This window comes from Echinops telfairi, unplaced genomic scaffold (genome assembly GCF_000313985.2).
Source record: "Echinops telfairi isolate 266 unplaced genomic scaffold, ASM31398v2 ScPeMD7_70;HRSCAF=299, whole genome shotgun sequence".
Taxonomy (NCBI): domain Eukaryota; kingdom Metazoa; phylum Chordata; class Mammalia; order Afrosoricida; family Tenrecidae; genus Echinops; species Echinops telfairi.
Genome location: NW_022103968.1, coordinates 26,914,740 through 26,933,377, shown reverse-complemented (window position 1 = coordinate 26,933,377; position 18,638 = coordinate 26,914,740). Strand labels below are relative to the sequence as shown.

The 18,638-nt window shown below is 42.8% G+C and overlaps 1 protein-coding gene across 1 annotated transcript in view; it reads right to left on the bottom strand.

Annotated features, from left to right (window-relative positions):
• Nucleotides 1-18,638, bottom strand: part of ARMH3 (armadillo like helical domain containing 3) — a 228,233-nt gene that overhangs the window by 29,833 nt on the left and 179,762 nt on the right. Inside the window, exon 24 of the mRNA XM_004700968.2 lies at nucleotides 5,398-5,476. Coding sequence (XP_004701025.1) covers nucleotides 5,398-5,476 — 79 coding nt within the window. The remainder of the gene's footprint in view (nucleotides 1-5,397; nucleotides 5,477-18,638) is intronic.

Below are 18,638 nucleotides of genomic sequence, written 5' to 3'. Positions count from 1 at the left end.
AATAGTAGTTTGGGGGCTTTGTCTTTTTTAAAAACACAACATTGAAGTACTCCTTTAAAAGCAATTAAAACTCGGTATGCTACCTTGAAGATTTTGAATCATATAAATACATTAACTATTAAAATAAATTTAAATCACGAGGCCCCTTTGGTGTGGAGAAAAGCTTGATTTGTCACGTCTGGGCATCGTCCTGACGTATTTTTTAGGAATGCAGAAACTCCTGCTTCGTTTAGGTGGTCTTCCTGTGCCACGAGTCCCTGCTTAGGCACTTCTGTTGGACTAGCAGGCAGGCACGCCAGACCCTGTTCAGTACTTTTTTTCCTTTCTCCGCTGGCTGCTGTGGAGCACTCTCCGTTTTTCCCTCCCCGGGGCCTGCCTCCTCGTTCAGGAGACCTGACAAGCTCAGGTCATCACGTAGGTCCCAGCCTGATGAAGGGCAAAGACTTGACTTTGGAGGCAGGCAGGCAGACCTCGGTTCACACTATGGTTTTACCACTAATAGCTAGGTGCCGTTATACAAATTAGCCTTTTTAGCCAGAGGGGGATTACAACTGCTGTACACAGTCGCTGTAAGAATAAAGCAAATAACCCATAGAGCAGTATCCAGTGCGTAGTAGGTCTCCTGTAACTCCTAGCTGTTCCTTTCCTTGTATCTATTTATCTCTCTATTTTAAATCAAGAGACTCTCTCCCCTGTCAAGGGTCTCTGGCAGCACACTGTACTTCCTGGTCCAAGTCAGAAATGGCCATCTTAGTAGCACATACTCAGTCAGCTGAGGCTCTCTTGGACGCCTTCTCTGGATGCCCCTTATTGACTAAAGTTCATTTCTGATGGGGTGGGGTGGGGAGTCCCTCTGCCTTGGTCTTCTTTGTGCTTTTCCTGCTTTAGAGAATCCAGTGACCAACTATAAAGCCCAAGAACAAACAGCACTTACCAACCTTTTCTCTGTCAAACATGGAAACTGAAATGCCAGAATCTACAAAACAAAGGCAACCAGGACAGCACAGTCAGACAGCCAAGGCTGGTGTCACACACTAGCCCTCAGGAAGAGTTCCCACAGCAACCATCCCTCACAGTGCGCAAGAACAGGCTGTCGTGGAAAGACACAAGATGTCAAGAACAGAAAACGGAGTCATGATGGTTGTGGGAGTCTTAAACTCTCCAGCATGTCTCTGCCCCAGCTGTCTTGCATGATGGTTAGGGCCCTGCTTGAAGATAAGAAAACATGCCAGGTTGCCCAGGATGAGTGACTAGGTGGCCTTAATTGCTCTGTTTGAGATCCAAGGTTTCCCAGGGGAGAACTTTCGCACAGCTGGGGAAAGTGAGCCGCCTTTACAGCCAGTCCTCTTCTCTCAGTCTTCCTCAACAGTCAGGGGGCTGTGTGAGCTGGCTGGCAGAGGCTCAGTCAGTGAGGACTGACTGGTAAGACTTTCGGAAATTCTGAGAGCCAGTTGACTACTTCACCCCGGGAGCCCTGGTGGGAGCCGCCACACTGTGGAAAACAGCAAATGCTATACAAATCTGCCTGTTCCTTCCCTTTACCCTCTCCACCGAGTATGCATGTACTAGGCCGCCACTGGCCACCAACCTGATGGCTGAAATATGAGGCTTCGTTTTTCTTATTTGCTCTGAAACCCTTCGGCCATTTACCCAAGACCTTTCTATGCTTCCTCCTAGGAGTCTCCAAGTACAGTGAACCCTCGTTTATCGCGGTTAATCGGTTCTAGACCCTACCGTGATAAATGAAATTCCGCGAAGTAGGATTCCTTATTTGTAAATCAAATATTTTCGTAGTTAGAGCATAGAGGACATGAAAAAACACCCTTTAGTCACCATTACACTCGTATTACCCAATTTATTAAACGAAAAAGGGAAAATGCAGTAAAACATTTTGGACGTTACAATTATCATTTATTATTTATTATATTATGAAGTACAACGGATGGAGCGAACGGAAGACTCATTCAAGTCAAAATGGCGTGCAACCTCCACGATTTTCTTGCCATCTTTGATCATATCCAAAAGTTTTACCTTTTCCTGGATGGTGAGCATCTTCCTCTGGCGCTTATTTTTATTGTCAGAAGGCTTAGAAGAAGCAGCTCGTTTAGGAGCCATCATAGGGCTTAGATAAAATTTCTTAAAAATCGCAAACAATTACAGTACACTGTACAAAAGCAAAAATGCATCTGATACGTAGCTCCGATACGTAGCGATGCAGACAAGCGTGTACAGTATGAGTCAATCAGTGGCAGTAATGACAGAGAGAAACAAGCGAAAAGCCTTGCAAGACAAAGGACTCAAGGCAGACTCGGGTTAGAAACTCCAAGTCAAAACCATTTAAGCAGCTATGTACTCTCGCCTGCCCATTTGATTTTTCAGCTTCATCATTCTGGGAAATCTTACTAACTCCAATGATCAGAACTGCCTGAGCACAGCCAATAATAGCTCCAGCAAGGATGGGTACTTTCCAAAAAGCCATGGGGGTGGGGGGACAAAAGAAACTAAAGCTCAGCTGAGGGTGAACAAGGCCCCTGAAGGATAAATTTGTTGGTTGGTTTGTTTTCAAGGATACATTTTTAAGGCCTCCTTAAGGTATCCTAGAGACAAGGTAGACCTAGGAGGGAATAAACTGGGGTAGTTTCAGAGTTCTTGGGAAAGCAAGTTTTGTCTTCTTCATGGTCTTGATTTACAGAGATACGGCAAATACAAAAAGAGGTCAACATGAACACACTTCACAATAAGCCCCAGACAAATAGGACCCTATAAAAATGCATGAAAGAAATGCATGTAATTTATTAGGACAACATATCCATAACCATTCAATCATGCTGATGGTGCTAATCGATTCAACTGCTATGCTCTCTATGAAGCCAATGAGAATTTAACAACAACAACAAAAAATAGTATCTATCTTCTGGACATCTGAAGAGAAAGCCGAGTGTGAGAGACTGGGCTTTGTTTAATGAGCAATCACGGCTTGACAAGCATCACCTCAACATGCCTCCAACCGCGGCTGGGCTGTGTCTGGGGTTCTCAGAAATCTCTCGCCAAAACAAAGTGGCCACCAGCTGGACAAGCAGACCTAGCCAAGCACTCTGTCTTGTCGGCTAACCAACTAAGTAATATAAACGTATTGTAAGAGTTCTTTCCAATCTTCTTGGGAATTACGTTCTTGAGTTTCATTTCCTTTTTTGAAACAGTTTTATTGGGACATCGTTAACAATTCAATAAAACAATCATATCAAGAAGGGTTGTAAGTCCTGATTTTCTTTTTCTATTTCGTCGGCTGCGAACAAGTGTAGGGCCCAATTGCATCCCAAAACCAGGTCTTTGCGGAGGCTGTAAGTACTTAATATTAAGTGGCATTGGTATTAATGTTATAAGTGAAGGGAAAGAAGTGTGCCAACACACGTCGGAGATTGGCAAGGCCGCCAGCTATCGCTGATCTGAGAGTGCTGAGAATAAAACCAAGGGCACCCGAAAGCTGCCACTTAAGGCCCAGTAAAGTCAGTCGGGGAAGGGAAGCAGCCACTATTTTAACGGCAGTTTTGAAAATGGCCCTAGAATAGTATCAACCTCCTCCACCCCCGACCCAAGGGAAAAAGGCTGTTAGGAGAGGCAATGACTGAGTAAAAGTTCCATGAGAGCAAGGGCTAGACTAAGCCAGCCACCACCGATCCCACCACCCAGCACCACATTGTGTGCAGAGCAGGCACAAAATGATTAACCAACTATAGTAACAAGCTCAACGGACCAACGATTTGGAGTTGTTATCCCTTCCCCATTCTTACAGAAGGATGAGTGCTCTCCCTTTTCCAGAGAGATCGTCTCATCTTTAGTTTGTGAACTCTTCCATCACTTCATTTAACTTTGAAGGAAGTTGGAGGAGGAGGAAGACACGTGCTTGCTAATCATCCTCTTCCAGATTGCCTCGTGTGCCAGAATGGATCTGTATTATTGGTCTGCGGCTGCTACTGCCGGAGAATGATTTCAGCCTGACCTTCCCGAGCGGCTGGGGGATGAATGCTGCACGTGGCGGACAGAGAAAATGTGTCTTCCTTTTTTGGTAAGTTTTTAGATTAACTAGGGCTCACTGCAGTAGGAAAGTCACCGTTTCTCTCACTGTGCTAACCGCAAGATGCTGAATTCTTTTGCATAACAATGATATCGTAAAATTGATCTGAACTAGCCTGCCAGGCAAAAGGCAGCGTTCATCCATTCACCTAGCACCTCACAGAGAGAGGTGGCACCAGAGACCAGGACTCCAGACGGCGACACAGACAGAAAAGACGGTATATGGAAGCCATTTATAAAGGCAGTTTTAAATGTGAAAATGTGTTTTCCCAGCTAGCCTCGCAAAAGAGAACAAATATGTCACAAAGGGAAAAAGTGGTAGACTACTGGAGTCCAATCCATCTGGCTGAGGAAAGAGCGACTGGTGGGAATACTTTTCTCTCAGGCAAGAGGCTTGGTGCCTCATTGGGCGAGCGGGATAGCTTTTAGGAACATCAGAACACATGGTCACACCATAGCTGGCTGGCTGGCTGGCTTTGGCAACAAGAGGCTCAGGGAAGGGTTACAATGAGACATACTGGCAAAAAAGGAGAGCGGAGCATATGTGATCTCCTTACTGGTTTGGAATCAATGTTTGTACCCTCAACTCTTGAACACTCTGGTCTCTCCAACTTGGGAAGAGGATAGGAAGATGGGGGGACTGCGTGAATTGGGTGTTTCAATTTGAGTTTTTAAGAACAGGATTCAGCATCTTAGTCTGCAGTATCTAGTCCAACTCCAAGCTATGCGAAAGCCCCATTTGCACTTTTATGTAACGCAGAGCCAAATACAGGCGCTTTGGGAGATGAGGAAATCAGGCCAGGCACCAGGAAAACAAGCGCCCCACTCTATCTGCATCTCCAGCTCAGTCCACAGAAAAACCTGCTCAGGAGTAACCGCTCAAGGCCAAGGGAATTCAATTACTAAAAAAACCCTGTCCCAATGAGGGCTCAAGCTGTGAAATGAGCCAAACTGTCTCAAATTGAGCTGAACTCTGTTTTTCTAATTGGCAGTTGTATCTGTTTCTAAGTTCGTATTCCTTGTTTTCAAAAAATCAAAATGACTCTCTGCTTAAAATGAAAAAGATATGCCTGGTCACCCACTATAAATTAACAGCTCACCAAATTTTCACCTATGTATCTTCTATGTAATTAAATGAACCCAACAGGTGCCAAAGATGTAGATGCCATCACTGTATTTAATGCACTGTATGCAATCCCTGCTAATCTCTGCCAGCAGCCTGGCTCCTGCCAACCCCTCCCCAAAGTCTCCCTCACAGAATCTCAGGGCCATCAGAGAGAAAGTGGTCACACAATAGTCACTCTAGGGAGCAGAGTGGCTTACCTGTTCTTCTGAGAGTTGGGATATATGATTCACAGCGGCGTAGGACTCAATTTTGGGGTTAAAGTGGTTGATGATGGCTCTGAAACAAAGAATTAATATGAATGCAGCAGCGGATGCAAGAAGCCAGTCAGTTAAAACAAGGATTGCTACTCTCTGGTTTAGAGGAGTAAGTATGGGAGCGAATGCTGGAGAGTAGATGTCTTCTTACTGAACACGAGGAGGCCATAAATGGGGGTGGGCTGATAAATGAAATAGAAAAGATTTACTAATTTATCAGACAGAATGGAATCAAGTCTTTCTGCTCTGCAAGTGAACTAGGGGGAACACCCACGACCAAAATACCCTCCCCCAACTGAGTCTTTTAAACAAGAAACAAGACTCTGGACATCAGGGGCTATCCACTAGAGCAGCTGTTCTCAGTCTGTGGGTCATGACCCCTTTGGGGGTCGAATGACTCTTTCACAGGGGTCGCCCAAGACCAGTGGAAAACACATGGTTGGGGGTCACCACAACATGAAGAACTGTATTAAAGGGTCAGGGCATTAGGAAGATTGAGAACCACTGCACTAGAGGGTCCTGGCATTTCAATCAGAAAGAAGAGTAAAGTCGTTTTCTCGGCTCTGACTTGGGTGAACAGGGCACTCACTCAGTGAAGCTGAACCCAAAGTAGAAGCAACAGTCTGGTATCTGAAGCTGGGGATCATGAAGGTCTAGAACCAGGCTTCATATTTGCTTGTGAAATACGTTTCCAATAAAAATTTGTAGTCATTCAAACCAACACCTGAGTATCATTTTAAATACTCCATCTATCACTCCCTCACATCTAAAATCAGCGTATCGATCATATCTACTTCTTAAACATCTCTAAAGCCTGAAATAAACTGATCCGAAACCAATGTCTTTGTACAAGTCCTCATCATTTCTTGTCTGGTGTAGCAGAAAAAGTATACATTTTCAGAATTAAATAGCCACAGTTTGGTACAAGTTCAGACTGATATAAAGAAATGGTTAAATAAATGAGTAAATGGGGAGAAGAGACAAATCTTTCTGGAAGAATTTCGAATCAAACAGAGATCCTCTTCCCTCACCCATAAGAGGGTAAAGTTTAATTTCCACCCCGCTTCACTCCCCTTGAGGGTGGGAGAGGTTTGCTCCCAAATGGAATAAGGAGTGAAAGGGGAAAGCAGTGACTTTGCAAGAAACCTGCAAATACTGTCACCAGTGATGTCATGTGGGCCTCATATGACTTCTGCCATGATGTGACGAGAAGAGAACTGATCCCTGGTGTATTCCTTCCTAAACCCTATCACTCCGTCTAGTCATCGTGAGGAAAGCATTTGACACACTCTGCACAGGGGCAGTGCAATGTTTCCGGCCAAAGTCTCTAACTTCCACCAAACGACCTTTACCTGCACAGTTCTGATTGGAAAGCGGGAAAGATATTGATAGGATTGACCGGTGAGGAACTGGGACTAGGAGTCCCTGGAATGACATCCTGCCGTGCATCCGTGCATAAAATGAGCCCATTGAGAAGCAGGAAGAGGGCTTTCATTGCCAACAACAGCCAAGAGTAGAGTGTCCTGACTCCTCTGGACCCAAGATACGTGTGCAGTGAACCTCGTGGACCTGGAGGCCAGCTACCACATCAGAGGAGCAGCAGCAGGCAGAGCATGGGACAGAGGGAGGACTTTCTGACCCACAGAGCGAATAAAGCCAACGTGCTTTTGTGCAGGTGGCTGACGTGAGGTGTGGGGTGCCTCGGGGCACTAACTGGGGATGTTGGGCTTGCTGACCCACAGAAGTGGAGTTTAGTGACTCTGAGTGACGCTTACAGCAGAGGGAATGTCCCTTTGGGCACTTATTAGACCAAAAAGAACTTGGGAACATGTTTTGATAAACAACTCAATCTGATTGTTTCTCACTGGCATTACAATTTGTTAGCTTCCTTAATAAACCCTTTAATCATGAAATTGGTCTGTGCTTTCCGTGGGGTGATTACAATGTGGTACTCTAGATTGAATCCTGGCATGGACAGAAGACATTAATGGGAAAATTCAAATAAAATCTAGAGTTTTCCAAGAGTAGAATACACCTAGTAAGTACTCAGTTCCTAATTGGACCTAATTTTGACCTAATTTCTATGTAGCCCTGGGTGACTAAGTCTGTGAGCTGGACTACCGGAACTTTAGACTCTGTTGTTTCAAGACCCACACATCCTTCATAGGCCACACCAGAAGGACTCAATGTGGAAACCCCACTAAGTGAATGGGGCTTTACCTCAAGCTCATCTGCAGCCCTTGGACTTACGGCTGAGACTGATGAGAATAAACAGATGACTACTAATCCAGGGGCATAGAACTGTTATGGACTTTGGTTCGAATCTCTTGCCTTGAGAGTGTCCAATGAAAGGTGGCCCGGAACAATCATATACTTACTATTTTAATGCCCTGTTTGCTTCGTTATGACATGTATTAATCTGGTAGGTGTGGCACTGTTGATGTGAAGGAATATCACTGGAAGATTTGCCCTATCACCAACCTCCGTGGTTTGTATAAATAGTGTCTAGTCATTTAAGAGTTTAATCTGTACAAGTCAACAATTCATGTATTGCAGTTCATAGGTGGCCTATACTTCTATAATTTCCTTTACTTGACAGTGTTTTCAATTCTATACCATTGGCTAAACTAATGACACTATCAATGAATAGTGGTGATGCATTGGGTTGCTAACCATAAGGTCAGTAGTAGTTTGAAACCATCAGCTAGCTCTGCAGAGGAAGGATGAAGTTTTCTACTCCTGTGAAGATTTGCGGGCTCAGACCCACAGAGGCTATTTTATCCAGCCCTATAGGGTCGCTGAGTCAGCATTGACTTGATGGCAGTGGAAATGATGTGTACGTGTGTGTGCGTGTGTATGTGATTGTCAATGTCCTCTTACATAAGATGACAATGATGTCTCTAAGGTGAACCAGAGGCATATATTAACAATGGATGCAGGACTGGTTCTGGGGCTTGTACTAGATTCTAAGAACAATTAGTTCTTATGATATGGCCTTGCTTGGTGCTTGACCTCATGAAAGAGAGCACTAAAGATAAGGGTGCTATAGCAAAGTATGGTGAAGAAACTAGATGTTGCCTGGCTATCAGAAAGAATAGTGTCTGGGGTCTTGGTTTGTTTTCAAACAAGCATACATCCAAGTGAGGGGTCAACTAAGCAACTAAGTCCACAGGGAAGAACACACCACCCTGTGTGATCAAAGAATTGTAAATAACATAATCCAAATCTAAACGAGGAAATGGCATCAAAACTTAAATTATGAGCACCTGGTTGGCAGAAGGTTATTGCAGGGCCTACTCCTGGATTAAGCTTCTGGTGAATCCCCTCCAATCATAACTGAGGGATGTGAGTAACACTGTTATCAGACAGAGAGCATTGTGAAGTCAATCATGGCAGATGTAGTTAGGTTAAAATGTATTATCTTATTATTCAATCTCCCATTTGAACCATTTCTTTTAAAGCTGCTTCTGATTTTTTTGAAAAAGGGTAAGCGCTTGGTGAATCTCCCTGATCATGGCCCAGGGATGTGTATAGCCTTGCTAACATGCAGAATGAATTGGAAAGTAGACTGCTGCAGGTGCAGTTAGGTTAAAATTTAGTACCATGTCATCTGATCTCTCTTAAATTTGTTCTAGTTTTTAATATTTTATTATTAAATTTAGTACCATGTCATCTGATCCATTTAAATTTGTTCTAGTTTTTAATATTTTCTTTTTTAATCATTTTATTAGGGCTCATACAACTCTTATCACAATCCATATATACATCAATTGTGTAAAGCGCATTTGTACATTCATTGCCCTCATCATTCTCAAAACATTTCCTCTCCACTTAAGCCCCCGGCATTAGGTCCTCATTTTTCCCCTCCCTCCCCGCTCCCCCCTCCCTCGTGAGCCCTTGATAATTTATAAATTATTATTTTGTCATATCTTGCCCTGTCTGACGTCTCCCTTCACCCTGTCTTTTCAATTGAGGTTTTTATCTGTTTTAACTGTTATTCCTGTTAGTTTTGTTTTTTTGATGTTTTTCTGTATATTAAATTTAGGATAGGTAAATCTATAGTGACAGTAACTGGATTAATGGTTCCTTGGGGGTACAGCAAGAGAAGTTGGGGGGGGGGAATGGGGAGCTAATAATAATGAGGACAAGAATGAAGAAAATGTTCTAAAACTAATTGTGGTGATGATTGTACAACTCTTCTTGATGTAAGTAAATTGTTGAATTGTACAATAAGTGAATGCTGGGGGGAAAAGAGGACAAATAAAATCTAGAGTTTAGGAAATTAGATAATAGGAATGTATTAATATAGTTTCTTAGTTTTGATAAATGTATCATTGTAATGTGAGAAAGGGGGAAATTAATGAGAAGTTACAGGGAGAACTCTGGCCTTTTCAAATTTTCTGTAAATCTAAAATGATTCTAAAATAATTTTATCAAAGTGCGCGCGCGTGTGTGTAAAATAGCACAAGAAATCTCTATTTTCTTTAAAACAGCTCATTTGTAAATATATAGAACTATTTAATCTAGTAATTCAAGTAATATAAGCCAGAAAAGTAAAAAATAAAACCAACCCAAACATTAGGGTTTGGAATTCTGATTTGGCCACTTGTTATTCTGAATGGTCTTTGGCATGTTAATTGCATGCATCATCCATCAGAGGAGGGGAAAAAAAAGGGAATAAAAGATTTGTAAAATTACATAATATAGTGATGTTAAACAGCACAATGTCTGGCACATAGCTGGTGCTTAATAAATATTCAGTGAATGAATAAATCAAAGAGCATAGCTGGTAACCTATTTTTCCAAAGATGAACATGAGATGACACCTGAAAATGAAAGTTGTGGTCTAAGCCTAAAGTAGAAAAGATTTTGTGACCAAGCGGTGAAATATTTTTCTATTTTAGAGAGTAAGGGCATTGGCAGGGGTGACAGCGCAGGCACAGAAAGGAGAACCCTAAGCCTAAATGCAGTGAGAACATGGGCAAGCAGATTTGAGAGCCCCTGGTTGTTATGAGTTGGAATCAACTCAAGGGCAAGAGGTTTTTGTCCCCCCGCCCCCCCAGAGGAATTCCAATAAACTTTGAAGCAGACTCAATTAAGAGGAGGCTAGGAAGAAGATCGGAGATCTGCAGGAATCTAAATTCTAAGGATTAGCATCTGAGGCCGACAGAGTCGAAGAAAAGGAATTATAGCAACTAAATCAATCTATTACACCTATTTTAGGAAAACAGAATCTGCATTCTGTAAAGGCATCTATTTCAAACTTTTGTTGATTCCCTTCAACCTGAGTTTCCAAAAATATCCTATGTTTCCTGGGGATGTGGGGTGAGGAATAATTGTGTCTCTGTTGAACTAAGCTCTTTGCCTAGTTTTGGAAAACACAGAGCTACAAAATTTGGGTGGCCCTCAGCAGCCACTGTGGTCCAGTGGGCAATACAGGGAGGGAAGCTGGTGGGAAATGAAATCATCTCTGGGAATGGGACAGCCTACAAGAAAAGAAAGAACTGATGAACTACAGGGGTAGCAAGTAGAATAGGGTTGAGGAGGTGGGTACAGGGGGCAGGGAGTGGTGGGGGGTGGGGGGGGCGACGGTAAAAGGGAGACAATGTAGGAGTCCAGGAAGGAAAATAATGTTTGGAAACTAATTGTGGTAGCAGTTAGACAATACTGCTTGATGTGATTGAACTCTGGAATGATATATGTATTCACTCCCAATTAATAATAAATTAAAATATGTATTTTTTTTAAAAAAAAGAAAAAAGAGGGTGAAAGAGGAAAGCAAATAAGAGGGGAAAGGAGACAACAGGTAGTGAATGAGGGATGAAGAGAAAAAGGATGAAAAAACCTGGATGGTCTTATCTTTAAAACACACTTAGTCCTTTCCTTTCTCACCACTGTACCTATCGAGTGTCAGCTGGGCATCTAAAACTAAAGGGCAGCTCTGCTGATACTGCCTGGGCAAACTCATCAGGAAGATGGCAGATTTGGCACTTTAGAAATGTCTTTTTGGAACGAAATTTTTAAAAAATCGTCCTCAAACCTGCTCTATGACCTTCTCATCCCAAAGCTCCAGAACTGAGCAGGTCATTAAGATCCTCCATGAGGGCCTATTGAGAAACCAGAGGGAAGAACAGTCTCTACCCAGTTGGTAATCTCTAGCTCAGGACCCACACTGTATCCTCTGCCTGACTTTACTTGCTGTTACTTATTGACTGTTCCCTGCAAAACCTAAGTACGAATTGAATCTAATGAAGATGTTGGGTGCAGTGCATTAGGCTAGGGGTAAGAAAAATAGTCTGACACTAGGCTATTTTTTTCTTTGGGCTCTTTGGCAAGAAATTTCAGAAGACTTAGAGGCAGCTCCATTAAAGTCTTAGGAATACAAAGTCCTAGGATTGGAAATATGTCATGAGATAGCACAGAAAAGATGGAATACTGAAAAGAGAATAAACCAACCAGTCTGCTGTGACTGAAGACTCATCTTTTCCCAGGAGGCCTGGAGATGCCGAGTATTCACTTGGACTGTGATTCTATAGCTCCCACCTGGTTGTGGCCCCACAAGCAGGCTAACAATAACCAAAAAGGTAAAAACGAGTGTGGGCGAGGATGTGAAGAACCTGGATCACTCATGCATTGCTGGTGGGCCTGTGGTATCAGATAGCTACTTTGAAAAATAGTTTGGCAGTCCCTCGAATGTTAAAAAGAGTTAACAAAGGACCCAGTAATTTCACTACTGGGCACATACCCCAAAGAATAAAAAAACATATCTACACAAAAACTTGTACAATCAACATTCATGACAGTACAGACAAAAAGTGGAAGCAACTCAAGCGTCCATCAAATGATGTATGATAAATGAAATTTAGGAAAATTTAGGAAAACTCAGCCTTCAAAAGGAATAAAGTACTAATACCCATTTCAACATGAATAAACGTTGAAAATGTTCTGTTAAGTGAAAAAGACACAAAAGGCAACATATCACCTGATCCTTATTCATATGAAATAGGCAAATGTATAGCATTAGAAAGTAGACTAGTGGTTGCTTAGGGAGGTAGGCAGTCAAGAATGGGTTTGCCTTCTAATGGGCACAGGGCTTCTTCTAAGAGGGAATGAACACACATACTCCTCACCCAGGACCTGACCTTTCACATCACTAAGCATTAAAAATGTTTACTATTTGTCCAGTAGAGCCCTGGCTATGACAGTTAAGGCTATGGTGTCAACTTGGCTAGGCTACAAGTCTTATTAATGGTTTGGCAATTAAATAATGATAAAAATCAGGTAGTTATGTAATGATGCAGTCATACTCTCTTTTGTGATCTGCTGTGGTCATGCTCCATTTTTGCATAATGCTCATTTTCACTTAACCATCTGGTCTTTGGAACGTAACCAGGTTGCTACATGAGGAGGAGGTGGATTCTAAAATCAGATTGTGGTGACACTCGCACACCCCTGTCAATACACTACAAAACCAATAAGCTGTACACTTAAAGTGGAGAAACTGTATAATACATAGATAAAGCTGTATAATACAGAAAGCATGCTTCCCTGATCTCAGCAGTTCTCGGGCAGGCCGCTTTCCCCAGGAATTAATTCTACATGGAATTCACAGAGCCCAGAGCTCGCACTTTCTAGTGCTGCTGGTGGCAGGAGGAAAAGGAACTCACTAATCCTTGAACAGTTTTACACATGACAGCAGATAGAGCTTGAGGCACTTCTGGAGAAGATTTTGTGGGGCAGTCCAGAAGCAGCAGAGATGTGGCTGAAACTCTGGCACTGGAAGGCCGGGTGCAGGGAGAACTGTGTCCAGGTGAGATGAGAGGTGATCAGATGTGTGACAGTCTTTGATGAGAAGTTCTACATTTGCTGAAGGTCATCGGCTTTTGGCTGTTGAACACAGAACTGGTGGGAATGGACTATTAGGAGTTGGTAAAGTAGGAGGGTTTCCCTAATTCTCAACAGTCAGGACCATTTTTTGTTGTTTGTTTGAGCCATGGCTGGAGGTGCCCACTTTACTCAGACAGCCATCCACTCAGAACTAGGAAGATGCCCAGCCATCCACTCAGCCATCAGACAGCCATCCACTCAGAACTAGGAAGAGAATCTAAGTACAGGTAGCAAGGCCCAGGGGGAGGGAAAAAAAATTGGGAGGCAGAACTGAAATGGGAAACAGAAATAAAATGTCTAACCAAACCTCCAGATTTCCTGAAGTTGGGACTAAAAGCATCACAAGAACAGGGCTCAGATCTATTCTGCTCATCAGTACACTGCCAGTCCTTCGGCACAATGCTGGGCACAAAAACAGAATGAATGGTTAAGTGAAAGCATAAGATGGTTTTTGTCCAGTCAAACCACAAGTCAGCTTTTGCCCCTGGAGAGCCATTATTACCAGTTACTCTCCATCCTCCCCAAGTATGAAAATGGCAGTTTATCCCCATTCCAGAGGAAAAGGTGGCTCGGACATGAACAGAAGAAGAAATGTTATCCCTGAAGACGATTAATCTTTTTCTTAAGCTTTACCAAGAAAGGTAAAGGAACATTTTCTGACATTTCTATTAAAGTTATCTAATATCTTCTAGAATAAAGACTAGGGATTAGTTTGTTGGCTTTTGGGGGGGGCCGTGGCGGGAGGGAAGGGTTAGGGAATGTGGAGAAAGGACTGGGGTAGTAAATTATACTCTGGCTCTGGATCTTCTAATATCATTAAATGAGAAAGTCCCACAGGGGAAGGGAAAAAGCAATAGACAATGCCATAGCAAAGGGGAAGTGCTAGAGCTAGCCACGAGGAGGAATGGCTTTGAACCCAGAGCACCTCCTAAGGGCAGGAATCTGGGCCATCCTCCAGTGCAGTCATCAACTTCCGACTGCTGAAGACAGGGGTCACTTACACAGACTGAAGCCAAATGAAGCAGACAGATGGGACAGCATGGTTGAACCTCAAATTGTCTGGGGGATTTCTCGATCCATTTTTAACTTATTCTCTCTGACTCATGATTCTGCAAAGCAGCTCTCTTTTCCCAAGTGTTGGGTGGATGATGGACAAGACAGAGAGCTAACACCCAACTTAGCCAAGAAATGTATGAAAATGTTGCCATAACATTAGACAATATAACTTAAGTGAAAATATGGATTTGTCCTCCTAGCCAATATAAATTTAAAGCAAACCTTCCAAAGAAGCCATTTTCACAACCATAGCCATGTCCCATAATCAGAGATATTTAAGAGCCTTTTATGAAGCAATAAATAATTGTTTCCTCCAGAAGCCCAGAACACGGTAACTGTTTGCTTACCAGGCTACTTGGAGGAGGGAGACTTTCTCTAAAAGTTACTCTGTAAATCCTTCAGCTAAAAGACAAAGTGATACATTTTGTTTAAAGGAAAAAGTTTCTTTAGCTCTCATTTCTTGGGTAAATAAAACAAGCTCACTGTCATTGAGTAAATGATATCTCATGGCGACCCCACTGTGGATTTCCAAGACTGTAACTGTTTACAGGAGTAGAAAGCCCAGTCTTTCTCCCCTGGAGCTGCTGGTGGTTTCAAACTGCCGACCATGCAGATTGCAGCTCAACGGGTAACTACTACACCACCAGGGCTTCTTCATTTCTTGGAAGGGGGAAAGTTTAACACTGTACATTCTGGGAAGATCCTTAAAAGTTTTACCCTAAAGAGTCTGTCTATAGGTGAAGCTTAGTAAAAATAAATTTGAATCCCAAATACATGCATTGGATCATAAGAACAATAGTTCTATACTTTCAAATACTGGTTAAACATGTACACCTGGACACCGTACTATTATTTACAGGGTCTTCTGTACATGAAATGTTATTTTTCTTTACTACCAAAAATTATCATTTTTCCTTGAAGACCTTTTCATAATACAATTGCTTCCCTAAACAGTAGTTTGTATACGCACACACATACACACAGAGAGAAGCAAGTGCTGAGAATCAGTGGACCTTAGTTAAAATCTAGATTCTTACACTTATTAGCTTGTGTGATTTTGGACCAGAGACCAACCTCTTGGAAAACCAATTTCTTCAACTGGCTGGTGTTCCAAAGGGATTCCTCCCCCCAGCCCCTTTCCCAAAGCAGTATTTCCTAGGCCCTAAGAGCAGCCCAGTGACCTATATACTAGAGGACATATTCTTAGGTAGTTGGACATTAAAAGACCAGAAAGCCATCCTATTCACAATTGCAGAAACTTTGAAACAAACAGGTAAAAAACACTGTCTTCTGAGGAGGGATGAAGGCATGCCCGAGTGGCATGGGGCAGTGGCTAAAATGGTTCGTCTGAAGTTGAGTTATTTAATTTTACACTAACATTTCTTTTCACCTTCAGAATTGCCTCACACACTCCCATTTCATGCAGTGATGAGCTTCCTTCTTCATGGAGTCAATGAATCTTCCGCCCATCCAATTCAACATCAACAACAACAAAAAAAGCAATTTCCCTTGATGCCTGTTAACAGCACTGCATTACAAGCCTCAGAGACTCTGCTGATTAACATTAAACAAAATAAAACCTCACATAAGAATACCTTCTAACCTTTTCACTTTCAAAGTATCTAGTCAAAACTTTGGCCTGCCAGGGTAACTTCTGTAACTTACCTTATTCCCTAAGCGCCGAGCCTTAACCCCTTCATGTCAATTACTCCTTCCCTATACTACTGCCTCTGTAGTTAGTATGTTCTTTTCACGGCCCGAGACATAAAAATGGGACCTCATTACAGAAGGCATTTTGACAACTATGAGGAAGGATGTGCTACCAGCCAGGGCATCTAGTTGCTTCCTTTACTTAATCTCCCTAAATAATTGCTAAAAGAACTTATTTATTGCTAAAAACATTAAATTTATTGGCTGAAGGGAGTAGAGTAGAGAAAGTGTACCACTGACTACACTGTAGCAACCCTCATATTTTTGCATGGGGAACGATGTGAATCATCACCTCTTCCTAGGTAAGAAATACAGGTTTAAGTTATACACCTACTGGACAATATTTTCATCCCAGGCTCTGCACTGGACGGATGAAGGGTCTGAATTCGTTCCATTGGAAGGACACAGGAGAGGGTTAATGCGTATGAAATGTACATGCACACGGCCTACGGGCAGGTGCCTGTTTTCTGTGCATGGTAGCCGGCTTTCTCCCTTGATACATGACTTAGCCCAGTGTAGGTTTCCACCTCATCACCTGCTGGAAATTAAGCAATTGGTTATAGCTGCTTTGCTTGAAAAATGAATTAATTTTTAGTTACTGTGGCCCCAAACCATAGATTTAATATGCCAAGTAGATGTTGTGGGCTTTACATTTTGCCTAAGTGATCTCTCTAGCACTGCCAGCAAGGAATGGGATTTCTTCCTGCTCTAGACACTAGCCTGACAGCTTTTCGTGGCATGAATAAACACGAAGAAGAATGGACCTCGTGAGTTAAAGGAACCACAACAGTGGAAATGGACAATCTGCATTTCTATCAAAGACATTACTTAATCCTTAGAAAATCTGTTATAAAAGTTTTCTGCCAGTAAGAATTTCCGAAAAGTGAAACATCCACAAGGTTAAGCCACCCCTTGCTCAGAGCAGAGCCGTTACTTCATCTCTGCTGATAGGAACAGCTAATAGAGGTCACAAGGGTACAAATACAAACCTCTGGTGGCCTTTTGGATCACCTTGGCCCTGAATTCCCCACCTGCAGAAACAAGTTCCTGCTATACTTTAAGAGGCATCTAGTGACTATAAAGGAACAAAATAAGTCATATGAAAATGTGCACTGGATTCCCTGTCCTGCTTTAGCACACATACAAGAAACCAGAAACCAGACCTGGGAGGAACCCCTGCAGCAGTGGAAATGGGCTCAACGCCCCAAGAAGCGATCTCACTTTAATTAATGGTGAGTACTCTAATCTCCTGAATGTGTGAGAACCTTCTAAAAACTGGCACGAGGAGCCAAAACCCAGAATATTTTAATTACACCTCATTCCCATTAGCCTAATTACTCTATTTATTATAACATTTAAATTTTAAGCACCTGGGGGCAGGAGGGTGAAAAATGAGCAAATGACTTAGCTTAGGTTTCTTTTCCTGTCACTGTAAAAAGGGAGGCACTCATTTGGGTGGATTCTATGGTAGGCTGAAGAGGGAGGAACATTTCCTGTGGATTCCGTACCAGCTAAGAGAAAAAGAGGTACATGGGTCCCAAACTCCACTTCGACAGTGGAGGCGGGGTTGGGGGCAGGGATCTCATGTGGACAATGGAGAACGAAGGCTGCAAAGATTTCAGAGTTATCCATTGGGGCCCATATGGATACCATACTGGATAGGAGTCGTCCTGGTGTTCATGCATAGGAGAGGAGGTGGTGGTAGGCCATATGGGTCATATACTGACTTTCAAGTACTCCAAGTAAAGAGCGAAATTAAAAGACATAGAAAGAGGTTTCTGCTCCATCCCAGAGGGACCTTTTAGAGCTCCTCGGGAAAAGCAATCAGTGAGGCTGCCAAAGTAATTAAGCAAGTGAACATTTACCATAGAGTCCACATCAGTTAAGTGAACAGAGATGAATCTTATTACAGTGCGCTGTCAGCTCGGAGTCTGCAGGTGCTAACTGCCGAGATGTGGCATTACTTGGCCCTGGGCTGCTCGCCCACCCACTGTGACAGAGAGCTGTGCCCTTCATGTCAGCCTTGGAAAAGCAGCCTGCTTTCACCTGTTCTGGCTGTGACTTACGTTGCTTTCAAAGAAGCTCCAGCACCAGGAGGGGTCCTGTAAGAAGTTAAGCAGCCCAGGTGTAAATACGGGGGTGGGGTTGGCTAGAGAAAGGAAAGAAGTACACACACACACACACACACAAAGAGAAGAGAAGAGAAGAGCCTGGCAGCAGTTCTGTAAGGTAAGGAGAATGATGTGTTTAGTACATCACAAAGTAAAGGAAGAATAAACATGCTGCTCAAAGTATTGCACCATTTTGTCCTGTGAAAACTTCCTTGCAATATCCTTTCTCCTCAAGATTAAAAATCTTAGTGTTGATGGCAGCCTCAATGGAAGCTTTACTGATGAGTTGGTGGGAGAGCTTGTGCAGGGTTAGATTTTCTCAACAAGCTTTCAGCATCTATTATTGAACAGAAGGCTTTCAGAATGCCCTTCTTAATCTCAATCTCTCTCTCTCTCTCTCTCTCTCTCTCTCTCTCTCTC